Source organism: Colius striatus, chromosome 12 (assembly GCF_028858725.1).
Source record: "Colius striatus isolate bColStr4 chromosome 12, bColStr4.1.hap1, whole genome shotgun sequence".
NCBI lineage: Eukaryota > Metazoa > Chordata > Aves > Coliiformes > Coliidae > Colius > Colius striatus.
Genome location: NC_084770.1, coordinates 22,723,900 through 22,746,767, shown reverse-complemented (window position 1 = coordinate 22,746,767; position 22,868 = coordinate 22,723,900). Strand labels below are relative to the sequence as shown.

The following is a 22,868-nucleotide window of genomic DNA, read 5'->3' as shown; positions in this document are numbered from 1 at the left end:
AGGTTTCTTTTATATAAAACTATATCAGAAGGTTGCAAAGTTAGAATTGCTGTTGTGTTCTTTGAGACGAAAGAGTCTAATATGAGTCACTCAGGGATTTTTAGTGACCTTTTAAAATCAATTTGCAGTTGTAAACCTACCAGATTTAGTTAGAAATGGTGAGAACCTCTGTCCTGTTCCCAGCAGCCTGTACTTCTGTGACTCTTTAACCTGAGTGCAGGGAAATGCTGGGGTGCTGCTCTGCGAGTGCAAGTGGTGGTTGTGTGTTCCACACAGCCGTGGTTGGGGAGACCAGTTACTCTGAGCTGAGAGCTCACAAATCACACATGTTACATTGTCTACTAGGAGGAAACCTGTCCTTTTTTCTGTTCCATGAGGCTCTGCAGAAGGAGGGAGATTTAACAGCTCTTTTACCTTTGCTCAGTATTTTATTTGGAAGGTTTTTTCCCAAGGGGGGGTTGAATGTGCAGATGAAAAGAACTGGGATATGTACTGGAAAAAAGGCTCTGTCTGATTGAAACTGGTAGGTGGGATGTTCTGAAAGATAACATGTAGAGAAGAGAGCCCAAGCCAAAGTTCATGGTATCATGAAGGCAGTGTGGGTTCTTTATCTGAAGTGGCATTAGCAGGTTATCTTCAGACCTGCCTTCCTGAATGCTTTTGCTCTCAGCATTACGTACAAACTGCTTGATTTAACATGTGTCTGCTTTTTGTGGACAAAAACTGGAACACAAAAAGTTCCACTTAAGGAAAAACATCTTTACTGTGAATTGAAGGAGCCGTGGCCCAGGCTGCCCGGGGGGATTGTAGAGGCTCCTTCTCGGGAGGTTTCCAAACCCTTCTGGACACGTTCCTGTGTGACCTGATCTAGATGGAGCTGCTTGAGCAGAGGGTTGGGCTGAGGTCCCATCCAACCCCATCCATTCTGTGATTCTGTGATTTCATATTTACATTTAGTTCAAAAACGTGACTAATATAAAGAAAACCCTTTTCATGCTATAAAACCAATCGCTGCTAGAGTTGTGGATAGAAATGGGGAGGCTGTGGAGTGAGGAACTCTGTGTCTGAGATGATCATACACAACATGTATTGGAGTGAATCATGTTAGCATAAACACAGACATGAGCTTATGTCTTTCTTTTTCAGATTTAACAAATCAAGTAGAAACAATTGGGCTGAAGCTGCAGAAAGTAACAGCTGAGATGGACCACTACAAAAAGCTGTTAATGTAAGATCTCCCCCAGCTTGGGCGTGTTGCCGCTGTGCATGAAGCTGCAACAGAGCACTTTGTTTTTTCCCAGAGAGCACTGCTTGTTATGATGATTTGAGAAATTTATGACTAACAGAGAAAATATTTTATCTTCATATTAATGGGTCTGTATTTCCAACCACCTGGCTGAGCATGTCTGGCTGTGGAAGCAGGGCTGTCTTCCTCCAGCTGTGTTCGTGGTACAGCATGGAGGAGGGCGAAGTCAGCTCAGTGCACTGCTTCATTTCAACAAGTACAGCTTGTGAAATCCACACAACCTCTGTGCTAAAAGTGGATGTGGAAAGTAGCAGTATCTCACATGGTAGATTTGGGATGAAGGGAGAGATGCTGTGAAACAAAACAGAAACTTTTGGATTTAATCTTGATTTCTGGTTTTTCATTCTCCCCTCTGTACCCCAAATGTGAATTCACTGTGACTTTGCCCCATGCACCAGTACACTACTATGGGTTACAACCATCCCATTTCTTGCCTGTGGTTTCTTGTATGAGTCTGCAAAACCTGAACTGACAGAGCAGAATGTCACCAAATCCTTGTCAGAGCAAACCGAAGCATGACAACTGAGAAGAGAGCACTTGCTGCCAAACCCTGAGGAAATAAGGGAAAAAAAGGCACCTCCTCTTAAATGTGGTTAGAAAATAAAAGTCCGTTTCAGATGGCAAGCTCAGGGGGGATGAACTAGTGCTGCCAGCCTTGAGTCCAGCTAGCCATGGGCTCTGGCTGTGATTCCCCGCACCTCTAACAGGATTCAGCCTCCTCTGCTGTGTAGTGATGTGTGCTCTCTGATATCGGTTCCTGTGTTCAGAGGGTCTGATCATAGCAAAGTTGCAAATATTTGGAATGCTTAGCAACAAAGAATTTTAATGCTAATGCAAGTATTGAGTATGAAAGCAAGATTTCATCAGCACAGTTAAATAAGCAGTGAAGGGTTTCCAAATGTGATATTAACATTTCAGTGTAATATGGGTACAACTGAATAAAGTAACGTGTTCTGTGTGTTTGAATGTAAATATGAACCTTAACCATGGTTATTAATTGGTGACATGATGACATATTGACAGGAAACCTGCACATTTTCCAGTCCTCTTACCTCCTGAATTGGTCAATTTCATTCATCTCTTACTCAAGACTTCCATCAGTGTTGCAAGATCTCACTTTCTTGTTTGCAGCGTTAAACTTGTGATCCTAGGTTAGGCTGAACTTACCTTGGAAGAGTAACTTCCAGTTACTTTAAAACGTTAGCTGGAAGTGAAAGAACTCCTTGCTTGTGGTCTGCTTTGTAACTGAAATAGAAAATGCAAGTGAGAGGCTACACTGATGAGCGATTCCAGGTTACTGCGTGAGGAAAGCCTGTCACTTCTTTGGACAACACACACTGTTTTGATGTTTTCTTAGGGTGAAATCAGCAGAACTGGACGTCTGTCAGAATGAACTGAAACAAAGGAAATATGAAAATGGGATTTCTGAGTCAAGGTAAGTGCTGAAATGATATTTCACAACCCAATACATACATTTGGGGCAGTAAGAGCAAGAAGGCGATGCTTTTAATGCATGCTTTATACACTCTTTTACTACTACTTTTGCCTTCAGGTCTCTAGATGTAACTTCAGAAAGAGCACGTAGCTGTTTGTCTCATATTTTATTTTCCAAGTACAAATTCTGCCTCTTTAGTTTCTATCTGTAAATAAGAATACAGTAACTATAAAATAAAAACTACTTTTTAATTTCGTCTGTAGACTCATGAAAGAGCTGAAGGAAAAGGAGGAGTCTGTTCTGATTTGCCAACAAGTGTGCAAACGTTTACAGGAGGAAGTGGCTGAGAAAGAAAGGAAAGAAGAAGATCTCAAAAGAAGGACTGGTCGAGCAGAAAGTGAGCTGGAAGCACTGAAAGCCCTTCTTAGACAAACAGAGGGAGAGGTGGTGATGTTAAAACAAGAAAGGTAACAGGAGCTGAGTCACCCGGAGTCATCTCCCACCACTGTGCCCTGGCAGCCCTGAGCTAATGTCCTGACATTTGAGCATTCATGCAATGCATTTGGAAAATGATTACAAAACTTGGAAGAAACCCCCCCAAAAGTCAAAATCCTAGTGAAAAAAAGAGAGGAAAACCTCACTGCTTTGTAATACAGAGCTTCAGCTCAAGTTCAATGAAAGCACTCACTGCAGTTGTAGCTGCTGTTTGTTCTGTGAGCTTTGCAGAGCGAGAGCCCTGGAGAGTTTAAGTTCTCCTAACTTCATGTTACTGGCATCCTGCAAACTGTAACAGTGCCATAAATATTATTGGATAGGGTCTAGCGTTTGCTGAGGTGTGTGGACAGCTTTCCACCAGTCTAGTCTTATTGTGAAGGTTCTCAGACATCAACCAAGCTGCCATTTTCACTGAACTTGCTGTTCAGATGTGGAGAATGACGCACTGAGCTTCTATGGACTGTCTGCCCTGGGATGCTGTCTAGGTTGAGTGCCTTTGTTTTGGACTTCTGCACTTACCAACCGAAATCCATGCTTAGAAAGATGGCTTTGAGAGTAAGCTACATAGCCAGTTGTATTCCTAACAGTCACAGGCTTGGTTTAGTATTGAAGTGTCCTGCTAATGAGTTTTCATGTACTGATAAATTAGCTTGCCTTTTATTAGCAAAATAGCAAGTGCTGTTCTCTCATTGAAACATGGCAGTAGGTTATTGTTTTTATGGAAAATGTGTTCAGAAAAGTGGCTTTGGGGAAAGATAAACACCTTTGAGTGATGTACAATAAGAGACATTAACCTATTTTCATATTTAAAGGGTCTGAACATTCCCTATACTTCAGTACAGGGAACATGACGTTAATTTAAGAGTATTTCCCTTTTCCTTCAACCCCAGACATGTGAGATGTCCCAGTCAGTGCATTGCTAGTAATCTCACTTACCAGAGTTTAAACTCTCCAGGGCTTTTGCTCTAGGAGCCTCACATAACAAACAAACAGCAACTCTTAACAGTAGGGAGCACTCAGGGGTTTTAATTCAAAACATATTAAGGTTTTATTAATTAATGGCAGTAACATTCCAAGCTCATGAAATGCAACAATTTCTGGTTTGAATATTTAAACAGCTTTTCAGTGTTCTTCAAAGCTGGGCTCGAGAAATGTCAGATGAGTGTGAGCTTTAACTACATGTGTTTGGAAGAAAGATCAACTACAGAGCTTTCCTTAAAACATGGAGTTCATAAAGCATGTGGTGGCACTATGCAAATGCTCAGGAGGGATTGCTGCTGTGCCTCCTGGGCTCTAGGCAGCATTCCTGCCCTTACTGCACTGAAGGCTAAACAAAGAGGAAAAGACCAGCCTTTGCCACAAAGGACTTAACTGCAGGAATATGGCAGAGCAGAGACCTGGGCAGGGCATGTATTTACATACCAGTTTTTGTGGTTTCTAGGGAGTTAATGCTGATTTCTCATCAGAACAGAACAGAGCAGCTGCAGGAAACATTAAGACAGAAGATGCGGGATGAAGATAACTGGAGGGAGAAGGTAATGCTGGATGTGCATTTGGCACCTTTTCCATTGCTTCTTAATTAGTGTTTTCAGTTGTAGTTGGCTGTCAGGAATGAGTGCAGTCAGCCAGCAGATACCCATCTCAAGTGCAAACACGTCCATAGTATTCTTTGTAGAAGAGGTTTTAACAGGTGATGTCTGTGCTGGGTTGGAACTGAATGCAGGAGGTATTTCGTGTGAGTCTTTATGGACTTGGCAGAGGTTCAGAGGTCTGATCCAGGCTTCCCAGGTTTCAGGGTATTTGTGAAGTGCCTGTGTTAGGACTGCAATCCCCTGGAAGCCTGGGTGTGAGGAGCAGGGCTGAGCCTGCTGAGCCTCTCATCCCCCAGGCTCTGTGCCTTCCCCGTGTGCTCTGCAGCAGGAAAAGCCCAACCTCACGGGCTGCTGTTCTGTACAAACCACAACGGGGTGGATGTGCAGAGCCCACCCTGTCCTGTGTGCAACAGCCTGGGTTACAAACCCTGAAGCACAATCCTGTATGGGGGAGTGCCTCAGTGCCTGCATTTGTTTCCTAACACATCTGTCAGAGAAGCATAGGAAAGCATGGATTTCATGTTGAAGTAGTCTCTTAGTAAAAACAAGGTTGGGCATTGTTGACAAGGAGAGGATGCAGAGCTTTCCTGTGCTCAGGTCAGGTGAACTGAAACTCAAGCATGCTCTTTGTGAAACCGCTGTAACATAAACAATAAGCAGGCAAGCAACTATATCCTTCTCTTAAAAGATGGTGGTTTGCAAACCAGAGCAGAACTCAACAAAGCAGCTGCTGTGGCACAGTGATTCTGGAGCTGCCAGGGGTTGTTGAATAGCACAAGGCAGTGGGGCTGTAGCCATGCAGCTGACTAGAGGTGTGTGGTACCCCACCTGGGACTTACAGCAGCTCTGGATACAAGGTACATGTTCAGGCCATCCCTGGGACAATCCCTCCAGGAATGGGCATTCCCCCAGCTCCCTGGGCAGCCTGGCACAGGGGCTGACAAAGCTCTCAGGGAAACAGTTCTGCCTCAGCTCCAATCTCAACCTTCCCTGGGGCAACTTGAGCCTGTTTCCTCTTGTCCTGTCCCTTGTGAGCTGCTCCCCAGCACCCTTGTGCTCCAGCCCCTTCCCCAGCCCCGCTGCCTGGCTCTGGCCACGCTGCAGCCCCTCAGTGTCCCTGTGGCAGTGAGTGAGGGGCCCAGCACTGAACACAGCCCTCGAGCTGCAGCCTCCCCCAGGCCCAGCACAGAGGCACAATCCCTGCTGGTCACTGTTCTTCTTGCCCACCTGTGCATGCTGCTGGCTCCTGTTCAGCCAGGGCCCACCAGCACACACAGGCCCTTTTTCCCTGGGCAGCTTTCCAGCCACCACAAAGCTCTGAGCTGGAGACTGACTGGGGTTGGAGCATCCAGCTGCCAGTCTCTCCCACTGGGATTTGGAAGGCTGTTTCCCATAAACAACTGTGAGCATGTAAACTTAGTTTTAATCTGCAGCTTCTTCACGTGAACACCAAAAACCCCAACCCAAATAGAGGAAATTAAAACTAATCTGTGAAGGGAAGGCTGAAGCAGTGTTGAACAATAACTGTAACTGCTCTGCTTTAAGCCTTACATAATTGTGGACTAAAATTGCTGTCTTTTTTGGTTCAGTACGTGGTAAGTGTCTGAAAGCTTTATTTAGGCTCAGGAATAGTTTTGTCCCACCAGCAATTAAGATCAGCTTCACTTCTTTTAAAACTTCTTAACCTCTCTGTCACAGAGAGTTATCATTTTAGAATGAGGTCACACTGTTTGTGTAATCACAGTGTATTGTTCAACCTGACATGAAAACAAGATCAAGACTGCTCCTACTAAGAGAGAAAGCAATTACAGCTTTGGTGTCACAGCCATTAAAATGCAGCAAACTGCAAGGGCTCAGAAGCTGTTCTCACCAGACAAAAGAGTCAGAAATGTGACAGAGTGACAAAGTTGTCTCCTCCTTGGTTCAGTGTGCCATTGCATAAGCAGGAAGTGTCCCAGCTTTCTGTCTGAAATACAGATAAACCTTACATTATTTTAATGGATCAAACAAAGAAATCTTTGGAGTAAAAAGGTTCTGAGATTGATGTAAACCTTTGTTTAATCAGGATTTAAAAGAAACCCATCAATGAGGAGCATGTAAGTGGCTTTAAAACAATTAGTAGCTATTGTGCTTTCTTTGAAGGTCAACTGCCATTTGGTTCCCTGTTCTGGTTATCAGCTTTATTAGCTTCAAGTGTTAAATGTGACAAATGCTTGTATAATCTTCAAGCTGAGCTCGTTCTTCTTATGCTGCCTTTATTTCACTTAGTCTTTGTAGTCACGTAGCCTCCAACAGATCATCTCCCTCTGTAATAATGCATAAAGTTAGTAATAGAAAAACAAATGTACTAGAGTCCTAAGTCCCATAACTAATAATGCAGAAGATACATCTATTACAACAACAATTAGAACAGTCTACTTACAAATACATCAAATACACCAGTTTTAAGCTAAGCCTTAGTGGAGGATCAGCCTGTGTCTATTCCATGTCCAGAACTGGGTATATATTGATTTAAAAAGATAATCACAGATTCTCAAGGGCTGGAAGGGACCTGGAAAGCTCACCCAGTGCAACCCCTCTGCCAGAGCATGATCACCAAGAGTAAGTCCCACAGGAACTCATCCAACTGGGTTTGGAAGGTCTATTTCCAGTTAATCTTTTCTCCCAAATGAGCTAGGCAATAGCTAGTTACACTTCTGGTCATAATTACTGTGTGAGAATAGTTGCATTCCTTCTGGGCTTTTGTGCTTTTAGTGATGTTCAGTAATTAGGCAAGTGCTGCCTGTGTTTGCTGTGCCTCTCATTCTTTCTTTGCTACAATGAAGCCCACTGGAACTCAGCCCTGCAGAGGTGTCGTGTGAGCAGGCTGGTTTGGGAGAAATATTTGCACGCATGCAGCCTTCAGTGCTTTCTCCAGAACCCAGGCTTTTACCTTCAGGACATTAGGGCTGAAATTTCACATTTGAATTTATAACATTAAACAAGTGGGATGCCTGCAGAACTGGGATGTCTTACCCAGAATTTGCAGTGTGGTCTGGATCCCAAAAGGAGCTGGAGCTGCCCCTTGCTGGCTGTGAGCTGTGGAGCCTCGCTGCTCCCTGGGGCTGATGCCTTGCGGAGAGGTTCCTCTGCATGCTCCTTCCCCTGTCTGTAGCTACTTACAACAGGTTTTGGGGGGAGTGGAACACGTGATAAATAGGTCTGTGGTGCTAATGTGTGCTGTGCTTTTCAGTTGCAAGATAGATGCCAGGTGCTCCATGCCTGCTGAGTGGGATCCCTGGGGGCAGGCAGACAAGCATCTTCCACTGGGGCTCACCATTCCCTGGCAAGGCTGAGGGGCAGAGCATGCATAGAAGTGATTTTCTAAGACAGAGTTAACATCTTTATGTTTTAATATTGAGCTTAGGGCCTATTTTTAGCACAGGAGATGTTGTTTGCTGCGAAATGTCTCATTTGGCTGCATTTGCAAGTAACGAGAAGCTGAGTTTTGCCTCCAGAGGAAAAGCTTCAAATAATCAGTTTTAAGAACCAGCTAAGGACTTTGTAGTGTAGTGTTTTCCTAGTGATTTGGCATGAAGTTCAGTGCCTAAATGTAGGCATCTTATGGTTGACCCCATGGGGCTCACGAGGCACCTTCCCAGGGCTGCAATGTGGCCCTGATGAAGTGTGGAGCAGGAGCCATGGGGAAGGGGGAATCTTCCCTCATGGAGCTCCAATGGTTCCAATCATTTAGTGTTTGTTCAGCACCCAAACTGCCAAATATCACACCACTTCCTTTATGGCAGTGTGGAATGTGAAGAATATTTTGAGGTGATTTGCTGTACCTGTCGTTGAAAAGCACTTCTTCCCTAGATGGAAATCGACCTGGCTAAAGGTGAAGCACGCCACAAAGAAGCAATTCTTAAAGTCAAAGAAGAAGCAAGGGTGGAACTAGACATTGAAAGACAAAAACAGCAGGAATTAAAATATCAGAGAGATCACGAAGAGCTCCAGAAGAAGGTGTGTAACACTCGAGAGATGTTCTGTGGCTGTAGGTAAGGGAAACTTCCAAGACGTAGTATGTGAAGGAGTAAAAGCTTCCGATATGGTTGTGTCATCAGACACAGGGGTGAGGCCTCGTGGCCAGACAACTGCTGGCTGCTCTGTGCTGGTGGCTGCATCACATGAGAACTGAGAGCTGAACCTATTCACTTCAGTTTTCAGAGGATTTGACACGTTTCTTGAGAATTCTCAAAAGATCACAGGGGTGTGATGAAGGGATCTTGTTATTTAGAATTGTTGCATTCCACAGTGTCTTATACACACCAAAGTGCCACCCTGGCTTAGTTCCCTTGGCAAATATTTGAGTCTGACTTTTAAGCCCTGAAGAAATACTGGCTTGCAGGAAAGAAGTGGAGTTTTCCTATTTTTACCTGTATCTCTCTGTTTGATCATGGGCACACAAATTAATCTCTCTGTTCTGAGTGAGTTGTGATTCATTTACAGCTCTCTGGTATCCTTTGAGGGTGTTATGTACATTCAGTGCATTTGTTTGTCTCTCAGAACATGTGTGTTTGCATTTGTATTTCTTTTCTTTCCTGAAGTCAGCATTTGTCTGATCCTTAAGCACAGAGTCATAGAAGGGTTTGGAAGGCACCTTTAGAGATCATTCTACGTATCTAACGCTATCCACTGAGCGTAGACTCAGCAGCTTCTGTCTCATCTACTGCAGATCCCAGGTTTAATATCCAGTGCCACCAGTAGCTTAAGGATGGAGACAGAAGTTCTTGAGAAGAAGCTGCAAGATGCCCAGATCAAACTTGCAGAGAAGGATGAAGAGAAGGAAAAAGAAACTCAGAGCCTTAAAAGACTGATCACTGAACTGGAATTCCAGCTGACGGTGGAGAAGAACAATAGTGAATCATTTCTGGATAATATGAGGAAAGAAATTAAACACAAGTCAGATGAACTGGAAAAATTAACCCAGGAGAGGACACAGCTGATTCACAATTTGAGTCAAGTTCAAGAAGAGGTAAGAACATGGCTGAGAAAATGCCTTGCTATTTTTACCTAGAGACATGTGATTGCTGAAATCATTCAAAGCATCTGCATTTCAGCCCATGGTTTTAAACCATGTACTGGTTTAAAACCCATCTAAAACCCATTGAAATCAAAGGATTTATAAAACCAGTGCATGGTAACTTCATAAATAGAGTCCATCACAAAAGGTGTGAGATTTTACTTCAGCAAACTCTTAAACCTAGTGGTTTATTTTAAAACTATGTGTATGCTTCTTAGTCTTCAACCTCACATCATGCTACGTAGACTCGAATCCTAAGCCTTAAAGCATTCATCATGGTTTTAAAGTAAAAGGCATGGACATGTCAGAGCCTTACTGACATGGACATCATGTCCATGAACTGGACAGCAGCAATGCTCCCAGCAGTCTTACTTATTTTGGAAACAATTTGTAAGAGAAACTCTTCACTCTGTCAACCCTTCACCTCAGTCCTGTCCCGAGTGGCTTCTTTGAAGGTGGGGGTACGTGGGAGGTGTATCCCACCTCTCACCAGTACAGCCACTCTCTGTAATGCAGGAATGCATAAAAATGTGAAGAGAAGTTAGATTGATGATTACTCTTACGACAAGCATCTGCTGCATGTTTGGAGTATGCTGGGAAGGGGAGAGAGAGCTGTACTGCTGTATGAGAGATGTGGAAGCAGTGAAGTCAGGGACTGCAGATAAGATTAGACTGGAATGTCCAAAGTAATTAAGTGGCAGGAAAAAAAGTCTGGTAAACACTGGAAATAAAACTCTCTAGAATGAATTAGAGCTTGGGCTGACATTTATGCCTTCCTTCAAAAAGCTTCAGAGACACTGTCATGGGTGAAGTTAAGAGTGGTGTTGGCAGTGGTGCTGCCCCATGGAGATGGTGATGGCTTTTGGAAGCCACACACTCCTCAGGTGCTGGTCAGGAGCTGCAGCACAGGCAGGAGCACGCTGCCATTCCTCAGCTGTGGGATTCCACCAGCTCTGCTGCTGGGTTCTCCTCACTCTGAAGCAGAGTTCCTCCTCTAGCAGAATTGTCTTAGGAAGTGGGGAGATGGGAGTGGTTGAAAATGGAAGCAGGTTTTAACATGAACTTTGCACCATATGCTCAGGTGTGCAGGTGACACTTCCCATGTCACTCCAGGGACTGTCAGTCACCATCTGAGTGGCAACTTCACTTTCTTTCATTAAGTTGTCTGCAAAGTGAAGTATTCAGAGAGGAAGTGGTGTGGGGTATTTACATCTCTCCTGCTTCTGCATGTGGTTATTTCCTCCTCCAGCAGCTCCTTTGCTTGCAGTTGGCAAAGCAGTTGGACACCCTGAGCAGAACCTTAGTGTTTCCCCTCTACACCCACTACAGAGGCTTTGACAAAAGTAAACATTTACAGTCTAAAAAAGCCTGATCAGTGAAGGACTTTTCTCCCTAATTTTTTAAGGCTTGACAGGAACACACATGCCAAAATGTAATAGTTGTAGTAGCCTCTTCTTGGTTAAACAGTGGGAACACACTTCAGTGCCTTCCTGACACAATGTTTACTCTTCAAAACATTCAGAAAGTGCTGCTGAGATTATCTGTCTGACACATTTACCTCCCTGTGTACACCCAGAGCCATAATCACACAGGGAATTCCAGATACAAATGTCTGTCCTCGCTTCAAGGCCATGTGTGTGACCTGACCTGGCAGACTTCTGACTTGGATGAATCAATTTAGAATCCTTGTCCCTTGTGTTTTATGTACTTCTTGTTTCAGCTGGATACCAGGAAAATTAGCTCACAGTTAAGTTCTAGGTGATGCACAGACTTGGGGATTTCTCTGATGCTCCCACAGTGTCAGTTGCCTGCTCAGGGGACAGTGCCAGTCACTTACTGTTTAGATGCCAGGAATCACAGTGCAAAGTTTGTGAAAACCACCAGACTGAAAACCAGTTATCCCAGTTATTTGTCACAAACAAACCAGTGCACCATTGCTGCAAGTGCAGAGCAGGGTAACTCCGTGGGCAGCTTGTCATGATGCAGTGGTGCAGCGATGCTCAACCTCTGCCTTTCATTTTCCCAGAGCAGCATTGCCAGTATTTGGATGGCAGCCAGGAGAGATCAGAAGTAACTTCTGATAAGTTACCTCATATTTTCCACTGTCTCCTGAGGGAAGGAGGGTGTATGAATGCTGATGTGTGTCCTTTGAGTGACTTTTCAGAGAAAGCAAAGTGTGGGGAAGCACTGAAGGATGTGTGTGTCGGCGCCCTGCAGCCAGCCCTGCCTGGAGCCCGAGGAGCTGGACAGGCACAGCCTCTGGGCCGTGGCATTCTGTAAAGGCAGTGTTTGTTTGTGTTTGCAGAACGCTCTTCTCCAGGAGACGGTGCGCAGAGAGTGTGAGGAACGCTATGAGCTGACTGCAGCTTTGACTCAGGCCAGGGAACAAGTGCTGGAACTGAAGAAGCTGAGTGGAAACTTGCCGCTGTGGCCTCGTTCCCTGGCTCAGGGCAGCCTCACGTCCCCTGCACGGCCCAGCCCCGGCGCTGGCAGGGACAGCAGTCCTCCCAGGCACTTTGGGGTGCCCGGGGCTGCTCAGGCAGCTGCCTGTGGTAAGCGTGGGGCCGGGCTCCCGGCCCTGAGCCCATCACCTGCTCCCCGGGGCAGGGCTGCCTCGCTCAGCGAGCCCAGGAGCTGCATCGCTGCTATAAGGAGGCAGCTGAGTCAGCTCTGACAGCTCTGAGCATGGGCATGGCGCCTGGCAAACCACTCCAGGGCATCAAATGGCTGTTGGCTGTGGTCCCCAGGGGCAAATCTACAGCTGGCAGTTACGTTTTGTATCTATATCTTGGATGCAGTCGTGTTTCTGTCCATTGCATATCAATGTAATCACACGCCAGCCACCTTTCAGGGTGAGAGTGTGAAAAGCATGTCGTGTGCGCAGGGGGAGCACATCCTCAATAGGTGTGATTAAAATAACTGCCAACCTCAAAGGCGACTTTCCCCAACCCCTTTGTTGGGACTTGCCAGTTTTGTCTCTTCTCCCGCGTAACTCAGTGGCTCATTTCTGGCGTGAACCTGTGGCTCCTTGGGTTAGAATCAGGGTTCTGCAGTCATTTAGTAGAGTCACGTTATGTTTGCAGATACTTGTGCTGAGGTCAGTGGGACTTGCTGGCTGAGTTGGTGCTCTGCTCAGCAGAGCAGCCATTGGCAGAGACGTGGCTTCCTCTGGGTACAAGTCTTCAGGCTCTGCTAGTTGACACAGAGTTGTAGGCATGATACATTTTCTCCAAGGGACAGTTGCCTCTTGACTTCCATCAGAAGAATGTCTTTAAGTGTAATTTTTAGCTTCCAAGTAGACAGGATGAGTTCTCTGTAAAGCTGATACGCAACAGGATAGATGGTTTTACTTTACTGCTTGGTATTTGGGGCCACAGTTTGTTTTGGGGCATGAAAAGCCCAGAGGAGGCTCAGCTGTCTTTGTTAGCATGCAGATGCTGCAGAAGGAGCTGCTCTTCAAGCAGAGCAGCTCTGCTGTTGGGACAGTTTGGCAACGTGGAACACTGACAGCACAGGCACCAGCTGAGGTTTGGCTTACCGTGTCACCACGTGCTCAAGTGTTGTGGTCAGATAAGCCCAACTAGGACCAGTTTGGTGGTAGCAGAGGTTCTGCTGACAGCCCAGCAGTTGTCAGGCCAGCAGAGGCGATGAAGGACATCCAGGACAGACCCACTGAGTGCCCCCAGGGCCCCGAGAGGCAGCTCTCCTGAAAGCCCACCATCCGCCTTCTGAGACCATCAGCGCTGACTTGGACAGAAGCTTCCCAGGAGGTGAGTTAGAGGGGAACCTTTTGGATGACAGGAATTGCCTACTGCCTGTTCAGTTTTGGGCTCGCTCTTCAGTCAGAGCCCTGGAGTTGCTTCTTCACAGCCCACTTCCCTCGCAAACCCAAATGTTTCCCATTGCACTGTGAAGCTTGGCTTTGTCACTGTTTCTGTGTGAGGAGATAGTCCTCTCTGTGACAGAATGACAGCAGTAGGCCATGCCTCTGGTGCTGGAGAAAAGCAGGGAAGCTGTGTTGAATGCAATGGCATGACAGGGAATGGATGTGATTCAATAATATCAGTGGCAGAAACAGTCATTGTGGATTCAGGCTCAGGCAGGAGCTGGATGTGAAAACACACTTTGTCCTACTCAGCTTCTGCTCCCACTGCAACCATCAGTTGAGCCTTACCTGATCTCAGTGGTAGCTCCAAAGCAGGAACTGCCTGTGGGAGCTGCTGGCTTTGCTCAGAGATCTGCATCCAGGTGAAGCACTGGGTCAAAGGTGTGAAAACAATTCCACTGGAACACCAGCCTCAGGAAATGAATGTTTCAGGAGTTCCACAAATGCAGAAGAGAAGGGATGGGAAGCACTCCTAAGGCCCCTTCAGAGGGTGTCTGGCTGGCCCTGTGTCTGGTTGGGGAGGATGCTGATTTTGTTGTTTAGGAAAGATCCTGAGCTCTTTGAGCATTACAGTTGTTGCCCCACTGTCCCCCTGCAGTGCTCCTGTGCCGAAGGAGCGGGTTTCCACCAAGGCACTTCTTCAATTACGAGCCCCAGAGCTCTGTTATGTAGATTGGTCGTAAGGTTTTGAGATGGACTCTGGTTGTTTTGCAGTCTTGTGAGAGTTTTTAGATAGTGCAAATCCAGCAACTGCTGTTGCATAGATGCGTGCCCCTGTGCAGAGATGGAGCAGGCATTGCAGTGCATAGTGTCATCACCTGGAGTTTAATACTGGAAGAGAAGGTGGGATGTGTACCTGTGGAGTGTTCTGGGTACTGGTGACCTTGAGCCATCAGGAATGTCTGTTTCTGTTCTTAAAGCAGAGCCAGGGCACAGAAGTTGAAAAGCAACCTGTCCCCCTCTGATTTGAGTAGCCCTGAGGCCGTGTTGGAAGCAAAGCAGCCCCTTGTGCTGCTGGGGCCGTGCAAACAGGTCACATTGAAAGTCTGTTTATGTCCTGTGACAGTAGTAAAGGAGGACTATGTGGGCATGAAGTGTGAGGAGAGGAACAGCACATAAAACCATGAGAGCAGTCACAGAAATAACGTTTCTAGCGTGATCGTAGTGGATCCAAACCAAGTCAAGAACAAATGTTTCCCTTATTTCCCTTCCCTCCCAGAAACCCAGAGCTCCTGCTGCTAAGCAATAAGCAAAATACATAAATGTCAGGAAACCTCTTTTACCAGCTTTTGAAAACAGTTACATTAGTTTCACATAGCCAAGGAAAGTTCACAGGGTACTTGTCGTCATGGGATGAAGCACAGCAGCAGAAAGCACCACGCAGAATGGGGACACCTCATTACATCCCCACTGTCAGGAAATAGAGCTTCCTGGAGGCAATCCATCCTGTGCAGCACTGGCAGTTATGAATGGGGTTTGGTGTGCTGGGCCTTGCACTCCAGGACTCGTGGCACAAGGGAATAGTGCAAAAAAACCTCCAGTCTTGAAACAGATGTGGCTATGAGGGAGCCTGAGCTGCAGGCGCTGAGCCATCCTTCCCTCCTCAGGTCACGAGGAAAAGTCCTGTGGCAACAGGGTGTCTCGTTCTTGCCCAATGCAGAGGCTGCTGTGTCTGCCCTGACAGAGCTGGGAGTGTTGCCCCATTGAGAAGAGCAGCTCATACAGCCCTAAATCACCTCATGAGATATTCATCCCTCCATCAGGGATCAGGCTGTCACTTTGCACGCTGGGACCTCCAGTGCACCAGCATACTGTGTTATTGCAACCTTTATCTATGCATTTGTGTCCAATCACCTTCCCTTCCAGAGAAGCTTTGAAGATCTAGTGTCTCACTGTTAACCAGAGGGATGTACAGGCAGTGGTGGAGCAGAGCGTGCCTGGGAGGCTGCAGAGTGCCTGGGTGCGAGCTGGGAGGGCACTGCATGATTGCTCTGGCTGTGCAAATAGGTCAGGAGTATTGGCCTGAGGCTTTAGAGAAGGCTTCATGGGAACATGAAACATCATTTGTGGTTGGGCCAGCTGTTTTTGAGTACAAAGCCATGGTTATTGATGGGGAAAGCACATCTGTGTGTGTGTGATTGAGGGAGAGGTATGAGACACTTGGTAAAGCCAAGATGGGAAAGGGCAAGTGGAGCCATCACACTGCCTCTGGCATGCAAAGCAATAGCAGAGTGCCTTCAGGATGCCTCCCTCTCTGCACGTGCCTCCTGGACACTCCTTTTAAGCTGCTGTCCCAGACAGGCATTCTGTGGTCACTGGGGAGAGCTCCTGGGCCTCAGGCCAGGCCTCTGCTGAGGAGAGAAGCTGAAGCTGGAGCAGTAGAGGGTTTGTCCTCTGCCTGCTAAAGGCTTGCATCCCAGGAGATAAAAAGAGGCCAGTGGAGGCTAGAGGGGAAAGCTTTGAGAGGGGACTTTGTGTAGGACAGGAGCTCCTCTGGGGACAAGCTGTGCTCAGAGCTGTGCCTTGGCTTCATCTGAGAAGGAACTTGCTGATTCACTCTGAAGGGGGAGCACAAACTACCAGGAAAGCCTGATCCAGTACCTACGTGTGTCATGAGCTCTCAGGAGATCGGGACTCAGAGCAGGTCAAGGAGCTGAGCTCTTGGGCAACTGTGGAAGCACCAGCATGTTAACTCCATGGGCTGCCTTGGGAAAGCCAAACTGGAGTATTGATGCACATTGGAGCCCACAGTGCATCCAGCAAGAGCCAGGTGTTACTTCAGGCATGGCACAAATGCAAATGGGTGGCTGTTGGACAAGAAATGTCCGAGAACCAGCCCGTGGGAAGCTCAGGCAGGACCCCCTGGGCTTTCCCCTGCCCTGCTTCCCTCGCTGGAGCAGCAGGTAAAACAGTCAGTCACTGCTTCATTCTGTGCCATCACATTTCCACTGGTTTCTGTGTTCTCCACAGATAACAGCAGTGAAAAGAGCCAGATCCATTCTGGGTGATGTGGAGCTGTCTTGCCACTCCTTTGACAGGAGGGGAAATGATTGCTTGCCTTATGTGTCACAGACAAAAGTGATTGCCACGTGGATCAGCCTTTCATTCCTCCCAGGACGTTGCAAAGTGAAGCAGTGATGTGACAAATGGATCTGGAGCTGAGTGTGTGTGGATGAGCTGGGATCCCAGCCTGGGGCCTGGAGTTTTGCCACCAGGGAACAAATTAGACTGCAGGGAAAAAAAGCATCTCAGTATCTTAGCAGCATTGGAAGTGTATGAAAATAGAGACAGACCCAATCCATGTGTCGTTACAATGGATTCATCAGGGGAAAAGGAGAGAGACTTTCTTTCTTTACATTTAGCAAAGCCAGTTGTGCTGTGAGATGCTCTTTGCTTGAAGTTCTTGATTCAGCTTCCTTGCAGGCCTGCTGTGTGCTGCAGGAGCACTGTAGGGGTTTAGTGCAACACAAGGGGCAGGAGAATGGAATTGGGGAAATGTCCTTTCCCAGACAAGCCCCACACATCTCCATTTTCAGCTATTTAGAACAGGGGTGTGTTTATTCAATGAACACGGGATGTGCAGTGTCGCCTGTGGTTGCTGTAGGTTGGGTGTGTTCTGCTGAGGAAACAGTAACCTCCATCTGTAATGTGCTGCTGTGAAACAACAGCCCCAAAGATGCTCAGCACTTGTGTGGAGGGGGTTGTCTGCATCCTCCAAGCACCGAGCACGGTGAGTTCGGATGGGCCAGTAAAAAGGGCACTGCAAGAGATGAACGCTGAGGAGATTTCTGACAGTGGAAACACAGCCTGAGTGGAGGAAAAGATGAGCATCTGGCATTGCAGAAGAACCTTCCAAGCAAGCCTGGCCAGTCCCCACAGCTGATTCCTGCCTGTGTGCCCAGAGACCCCTCTGCACCAGCCAGGCCACGGATGCTCCCTCCTCACGGGTTTCCACCTGCAGCCCTGCAAGGAGCACTGAGTTGAGCTCAGTGCCAGGCTGTGACGCTGTTTCTCCCCAGCCAGCCCCAGGACAATCCCTGAGCAGCCTGCCCAAGGAATACCTTTAGTTCTGCCCAGCTGGAGCCTGTTGCATTGTGAGCTCGCAGTGAAGCCAAGGCCATGGCAGCAGCGCTTGGCTGACAGCAGCGGGGCCGTGGTACCCTGCACCGGACTGGGCAGTGCCCATCCCAGCAGCCTGCCACAGCCTGCTTCAGCCCACTGTAATGGACAGTCCCTCACTGTGTGCCTCCTGTGGAAACCCCCTTGCCACAATCTTTAGGACTTTTAAAACTTTCTGCTATTACAAGGTAAAAAGTCTGTGGAGTGTGTATCGTGCTTCATCCCCTCAGCTGCTGAGACAGAAAGCCCGTTTGTGTGCTCCACAGCTCTTTTTCCCCGCTGAAAGAGGCTTCAGCGGTGTGTTTGATACCAGGGGAGTTTCACATCCCTCTGAAGAATGTTTCAGAGGCTTCTCAAGGCAAATTGTTGTGTCTAAGAAGTGACTTGCAGCTGCTGAGCTCTATGGCAGGGGAGCTTGTGCTGCCTTTGCTACCTCACAGTACTCTGCAGGGATGCACTGCTGAGGCTGCAGCTCCAGGGCTGTGCTCAGTGCTCACTCAATGCCAAAGGGACACTGAGGGGCTGCAGCGTGGCCAGAGCCGGGCACAGAGCTGGGGAAGGGGCTGGAGCACAAGGGTACTGGGGAGCAGCTCACAAGGGACAGGACAAGAGGAAATGGGCTCAAGTTGCCCCAGGGGAGGTTGAGGTTGGAGCTGAGGCAGAACTGTTTCCCTGAGAGCGTTGTCAGCCCCTGTGCCAGGCTGCCCAGGGAGCTGGGGGAGTGCCCAGCCCTGGAGGGATCCCAAAGCCATTGAGCTGAGGTGCTGAGGGCTGTGGGTCAGTGCTGGGCTGGGCAGGATGAGGGCAGGGCTGGGACTGCAGCAGCCTCAAGAGCTTTTGCAACTGAAATGATTTTATGAGTCTATGATGTGAGGGTTTGCTCTGGACCAACAGACTTCAGGCTTGGCACAGCAAGAATCAAAGCAAAACTGGGTTGAGTGGGAGCTGAGGCAGGGAGTTGAGGCTGAGCTGGAGTAAAGGCTCAGGTGCCCATGAGAAACAGAGAAGAGCTGGGAGTGACAGACACTGAAACTGAGAGTGGAGCAGGAGCCACCACAGGGATGGTGTCCTTACCACACTTGGGTGTTCCTGATAGATAAAGAGATAATACTTGTTTTCCTGTTTGTCCTCTATTTGCTGTGACACTGGGCAGAACCAGGAACAAAATGGATGTGCTCATGCAGAAGCTGTTTCAGCTGTGAAGCTTGCACCGGGAACCGTCCCTGTCTCAGGTCTGAGTGCTGCCCTGGAGAGCAGATGAGCCTCATCTTTTGGTGTGAGTCATAACCCAACGTAGGAGAGCAAAAGAGCAATCCCAGCTCCCCCCCTGGGTGCCATCTGTCCCTCCCTCTCCCGTCAGCCATGCTGGCTCATGCTGGCTGCCCCGAGAGCTGTGCTGACTTCTGTGGCTACTAAGAACCAATTGGTTTCTAAAGGCCAGGCACACACAGGTGATGACCCACAGCTGTAACCTATAAAGCCTGATTTTGCTGGTGCCTCAAACCCCCACATTTAAAGGAAATGGTTGGTTTTAGGAAGCCTCCTACTTCCAAATAGACATCTAAAGCTTTCAGGTTGATAGAAGATCCCAAGTTGCTGTTTAAGATCCAGTCACTGACTTGATGGGGGTAAAACCCAGTTAGGATGAAAAAGAAAGAAGCTGGGAGCCAACCCAATAGTTGGAAGCTGCAGGCTCTGTCTCCAGTGAACCTGTAGGGTTTCCCTTGTCCTTGTTTGTGTGCATGTGAAGCTGTGTGAGGGCAGGAGCCTGAGGTGGTGTCACAGCCCCACGCTGGCTGTGGCCCTCGCGCCAGCGGCTGCTGCTGGAAGCGCTTCCAAGCGTCAGGGCTCAGCGAGGTGAGAGTGACAGGGCTGCCTGGTGCTGGGCTGCTGAAGCAGCTGGTTGCTGTGCACATGGAGAAAGGCAGCTGTGGTCAGCAGTGTGTAAAAGGTCTTTAATGATGCAAACAGCTTTTGGACAATGTACCCAAGAAGATAATGAAGCTGCTGGGTCAGAGAGCATGGCGAGCGTGCGCTTGTGTGAGAGCCCTTCAGGGCCTGTTGTGGAGGCAGGTTGCTCCAGGCACAAACATCTACACAAGTGGAAGTCCAGCAGCCAGCCCAAGAATGGGAATAGATGGGGTGTCAGTACGGGGTTTGTTCCTGCTGAGGCTGGCACTAGCCCCAGTGCCACTCTGACACTGAGTGAGGTCAAATGGGGAAAGGCCCAGGTGATGTGAGCTGTGCTCCCAGGAGCCCTGGCCTTCAAAGGGAGCTTTGAGGTTAGTGACCAGCTTGGCCAGGGCTGCTCTCACAGTTTAAAGTGAAACCCCATGTCCTGCCCCAGCCACACGTGGGTCTCCTCAAGTGATGCCCTGGCCAAGATTTACTTTGCAGAGTTCCTGCTCATGAGGGTGAGGGGGCCTGACCAGAAATGGTGTCTCCTCTAGAATGGTACAGTGTTTTGTCACTGTAATGGCACTGACAAGTGTTTTGTCAGCACAGCCCAATGATTTTAAAAGCCTGAAGAGGGGAACCAGCCGAGAGAGACTCACACAAGGATGAGCCCATTGTGTTCCACCACATCAGCAGCTGGTGCTTTGAAGGCTTTTCTCCAAGGAGCTCAGCCCTGCTCACCTCAGCCCAGCATCCCTGACAAGTCTCAGGAGGGGGAAATTTATCACCTACCAGGTCCTTCGCTGCCTCTGTGTAAACACAGGCATCTGAGTAAGTGCTTTTTGTTACAATAGGGCAGAAGAGTAATCTGGAGCTGTCTGTGCTCTTCAGTGTACTTCAGTGGTTCATTGTAGCAGCTGACTTTGGTGGTGACTTTAGGCAGCTTGCTTAGCAGCCCTTCCCTAAGCTGATGCAGTTGGTAGTAGTTAACTATTACCTCTTGTCTTTAGTGATGGATTTCAGCTGCAGCCTGATGTTCAAATCTGGGTGTCCTGTGTGCCATGGCTGTGGTGTGTGCAGGCCAGCACTCAGCACTGCAACTGGGGGCTCCCAGTTCTCAATTTCTGCATGCAAAAATGCCTCAATTTGTCCTTTTTCCTCATGCAAGCTGAGCCAGGCTCCTGCTTGCTGTGCCTGGGGTAGGCGACAGCACAGAGCCATGGCAATACACTGGCTCCTTCTCCCCCTTCCAGCTGAGCTGCTGCTCACTCGTGGTCAGTCTAGGAAATAAGCAGTTGAGGCTACTGCTATTCTCAGTGCAGGTGAGCATCAAGTGTTTGAGATCTCCTGTGACAGCCACGTCACACAGATGGCTTTAGTCAGGTCCCTGAGAGCTTGTCTGGGTTTGGCTGCAGGTGGTTTGCCCAAGATGTCTTTGTGGTCACTTCTCCAAGCACCACACTGCTGCCTTTGAGCTATGGTGGGATGCATCTGCAGCCCAGCAGGGCTCAGGCACCGTGGTGACAGGCACAGAAGGAGAACTCGGGCTGGTGAACATCAGCAAAAGGGTGAAACAACTCCAGGAGGCCCTGGATGGGAGCAATGGGATGACATTTAGCAAAGGAACATTTCAGGGCAGAATGGCCTCACATGGAGTCATGTCAGCTGTGGAAGATCTCAGGGGGAGCAGTGGAGCCCCTGTGCTTGAGTCATTCAAAGTGGACAGGAAAGAAGTGATGGAAAATGTACTGTCAGGAGCTGCTCTGGCAGGAGCCAGGAACCGTGTGACCTAAACGGTATTTTCCATCTCCCAATTGATGTGACATGGAAAGTGATTTATTTTGACCTACCAACACTTTTTACTACAATGGATGAGGCCCAGCTGGTGAGTACCTGCTCTGAACCCTTGGCAAAGAGTCCTTGAGGAAATCTGATGGTCGCAGAGGCCCCGAGAGAGGAGGCTGGAGACTCACTGCAAGTGCAGCAGGTTTCCCTTTGCTGATAGGGTGGGCTTTGGGGGGAATCAAGCTCTGTCTTTGCCCCACAGTCCTTCTGCATGCACAGGCCCCTGAGAAATAAATCACCAGAAGCATTAATGACACCTGGTTGGCTCATGAGATGGCTTTTTCCCCACATCCAGGTCGGCTGGGAAGCACTTAGTTGGCAGCAGAAGATGCAGACGAGCTGCAGCCCGAGTGGTGGGGCTGGAAATCCCTGCTGAAATCCCTCGTGGTGCTGCTGGGAGGAGGTGGAGGCCACGATCTGCAGAGCCACAGGAGCCCAGAGCAGCCCCTCAGTGCTGAACAGCAGTTTGGGGGAGTCAGTGGCTTTTATGGAAAGCCTCCATTTAAAGGAACACATCTAGAGGTGAAAACTTAGTTCCAGCCTTGTGGTAATCAGCAAAAGCAGAGTGAAGCAAAGTGTAAAGCAACCCCATCAGCAATGATCACATCTCCTTTCCCACACCCTCTCCCTCCCCTCTGTAGACAGCTGGGACATGCAGGAGGCTTTGGGCACGTTGCTGCCACTGGCATTGCACCTTCCTCCTTGCACAGTCCCTCCCTTCAGCCTTGCAGGTATGTGCCAGGGGCTGGGGGGCAGGTTGCCCTGGGGGAAGGAGCCCTGGCAGCAGGTGCCTTTGCCAGGATAGTGTGGCAGTGGATAACTTCCATTTTCACCCCATGCTCCTGCAGCAGCAAGGCTGCTCCACATGCCCTCAGACACTTGCATCCTTGTCCAATGGCCTCAACACTCATTTTTGCCACAGGTGTGTGATTCTCCTGGTCAGACCCTGCCTGGGCCGTGCTGTTTATCTCTGGTTGCTTCCAGGGGCTGAGGCTGGGAGTGGCAGTGGGTTTCCCAGCCCAAGGGCTCTGCTATTAAGAGAACAGCCTCCTATTTACCCCCCTGCCATCACTTCAGCTCAGCAGCCTGCAGGACACTGTGCAGAGGCAGATCCTTTGCTGTGATCGTCATCAATTGGCTGTGATGTGTTTTAGTCCCAGGGCTGGGGGAATGTGAGTTCAGTGAGTCAGGACAAGGGAAACTGCATCCCCTGGTTAAAATGAGAGGGTTTGTTC

The 22,868-nt window shown here is 48.4% G+C and overlaps 1 protein-coding gene across 1 annotated transcript in view; it reads left to right on the top strand.

Moving 5' to 3' along the window:
- LEKR1 (leucine, glutamate and lysine rich 1) overlaps positions 1–12,903 on the top strand; it is a 50,731-nt gene extending 37,828 nt beyond the window's left edge. Inside the window, exons 8-14 of the mRNA XM_062005298.1 lie at positions 1,147–1,228; positions 2,664–2,741; positions 3,005–3,208; positions 4,678–4,771; positions 8,681–8,827; positions 9,540–9,839; positions 12,193–12,903. Coding sequence (XP_061861282.1) covers positions 1,147–1,228; positions 2,664–2,741; positions 3,005–3,208; positions 4,678–4,771; positions 8,681–8,827; positions 9,540–9,839; positions 12,193–12,561 — 1,274 coding nt within the window. The 3' untranslated portion in view covers positions 12,562–12,903. The remainder of the gene's footprint in view (positions 1–1,146; positions 1,229–2,663; positions 2,742–3,004; positions 3,209–4,677; positions 4,772–8,680; positions 8,828–9,539; positions 9,840–12,192) is intronic.
- Positions 12,904–22,868: the final 9,965 nt, after the last annotated feature.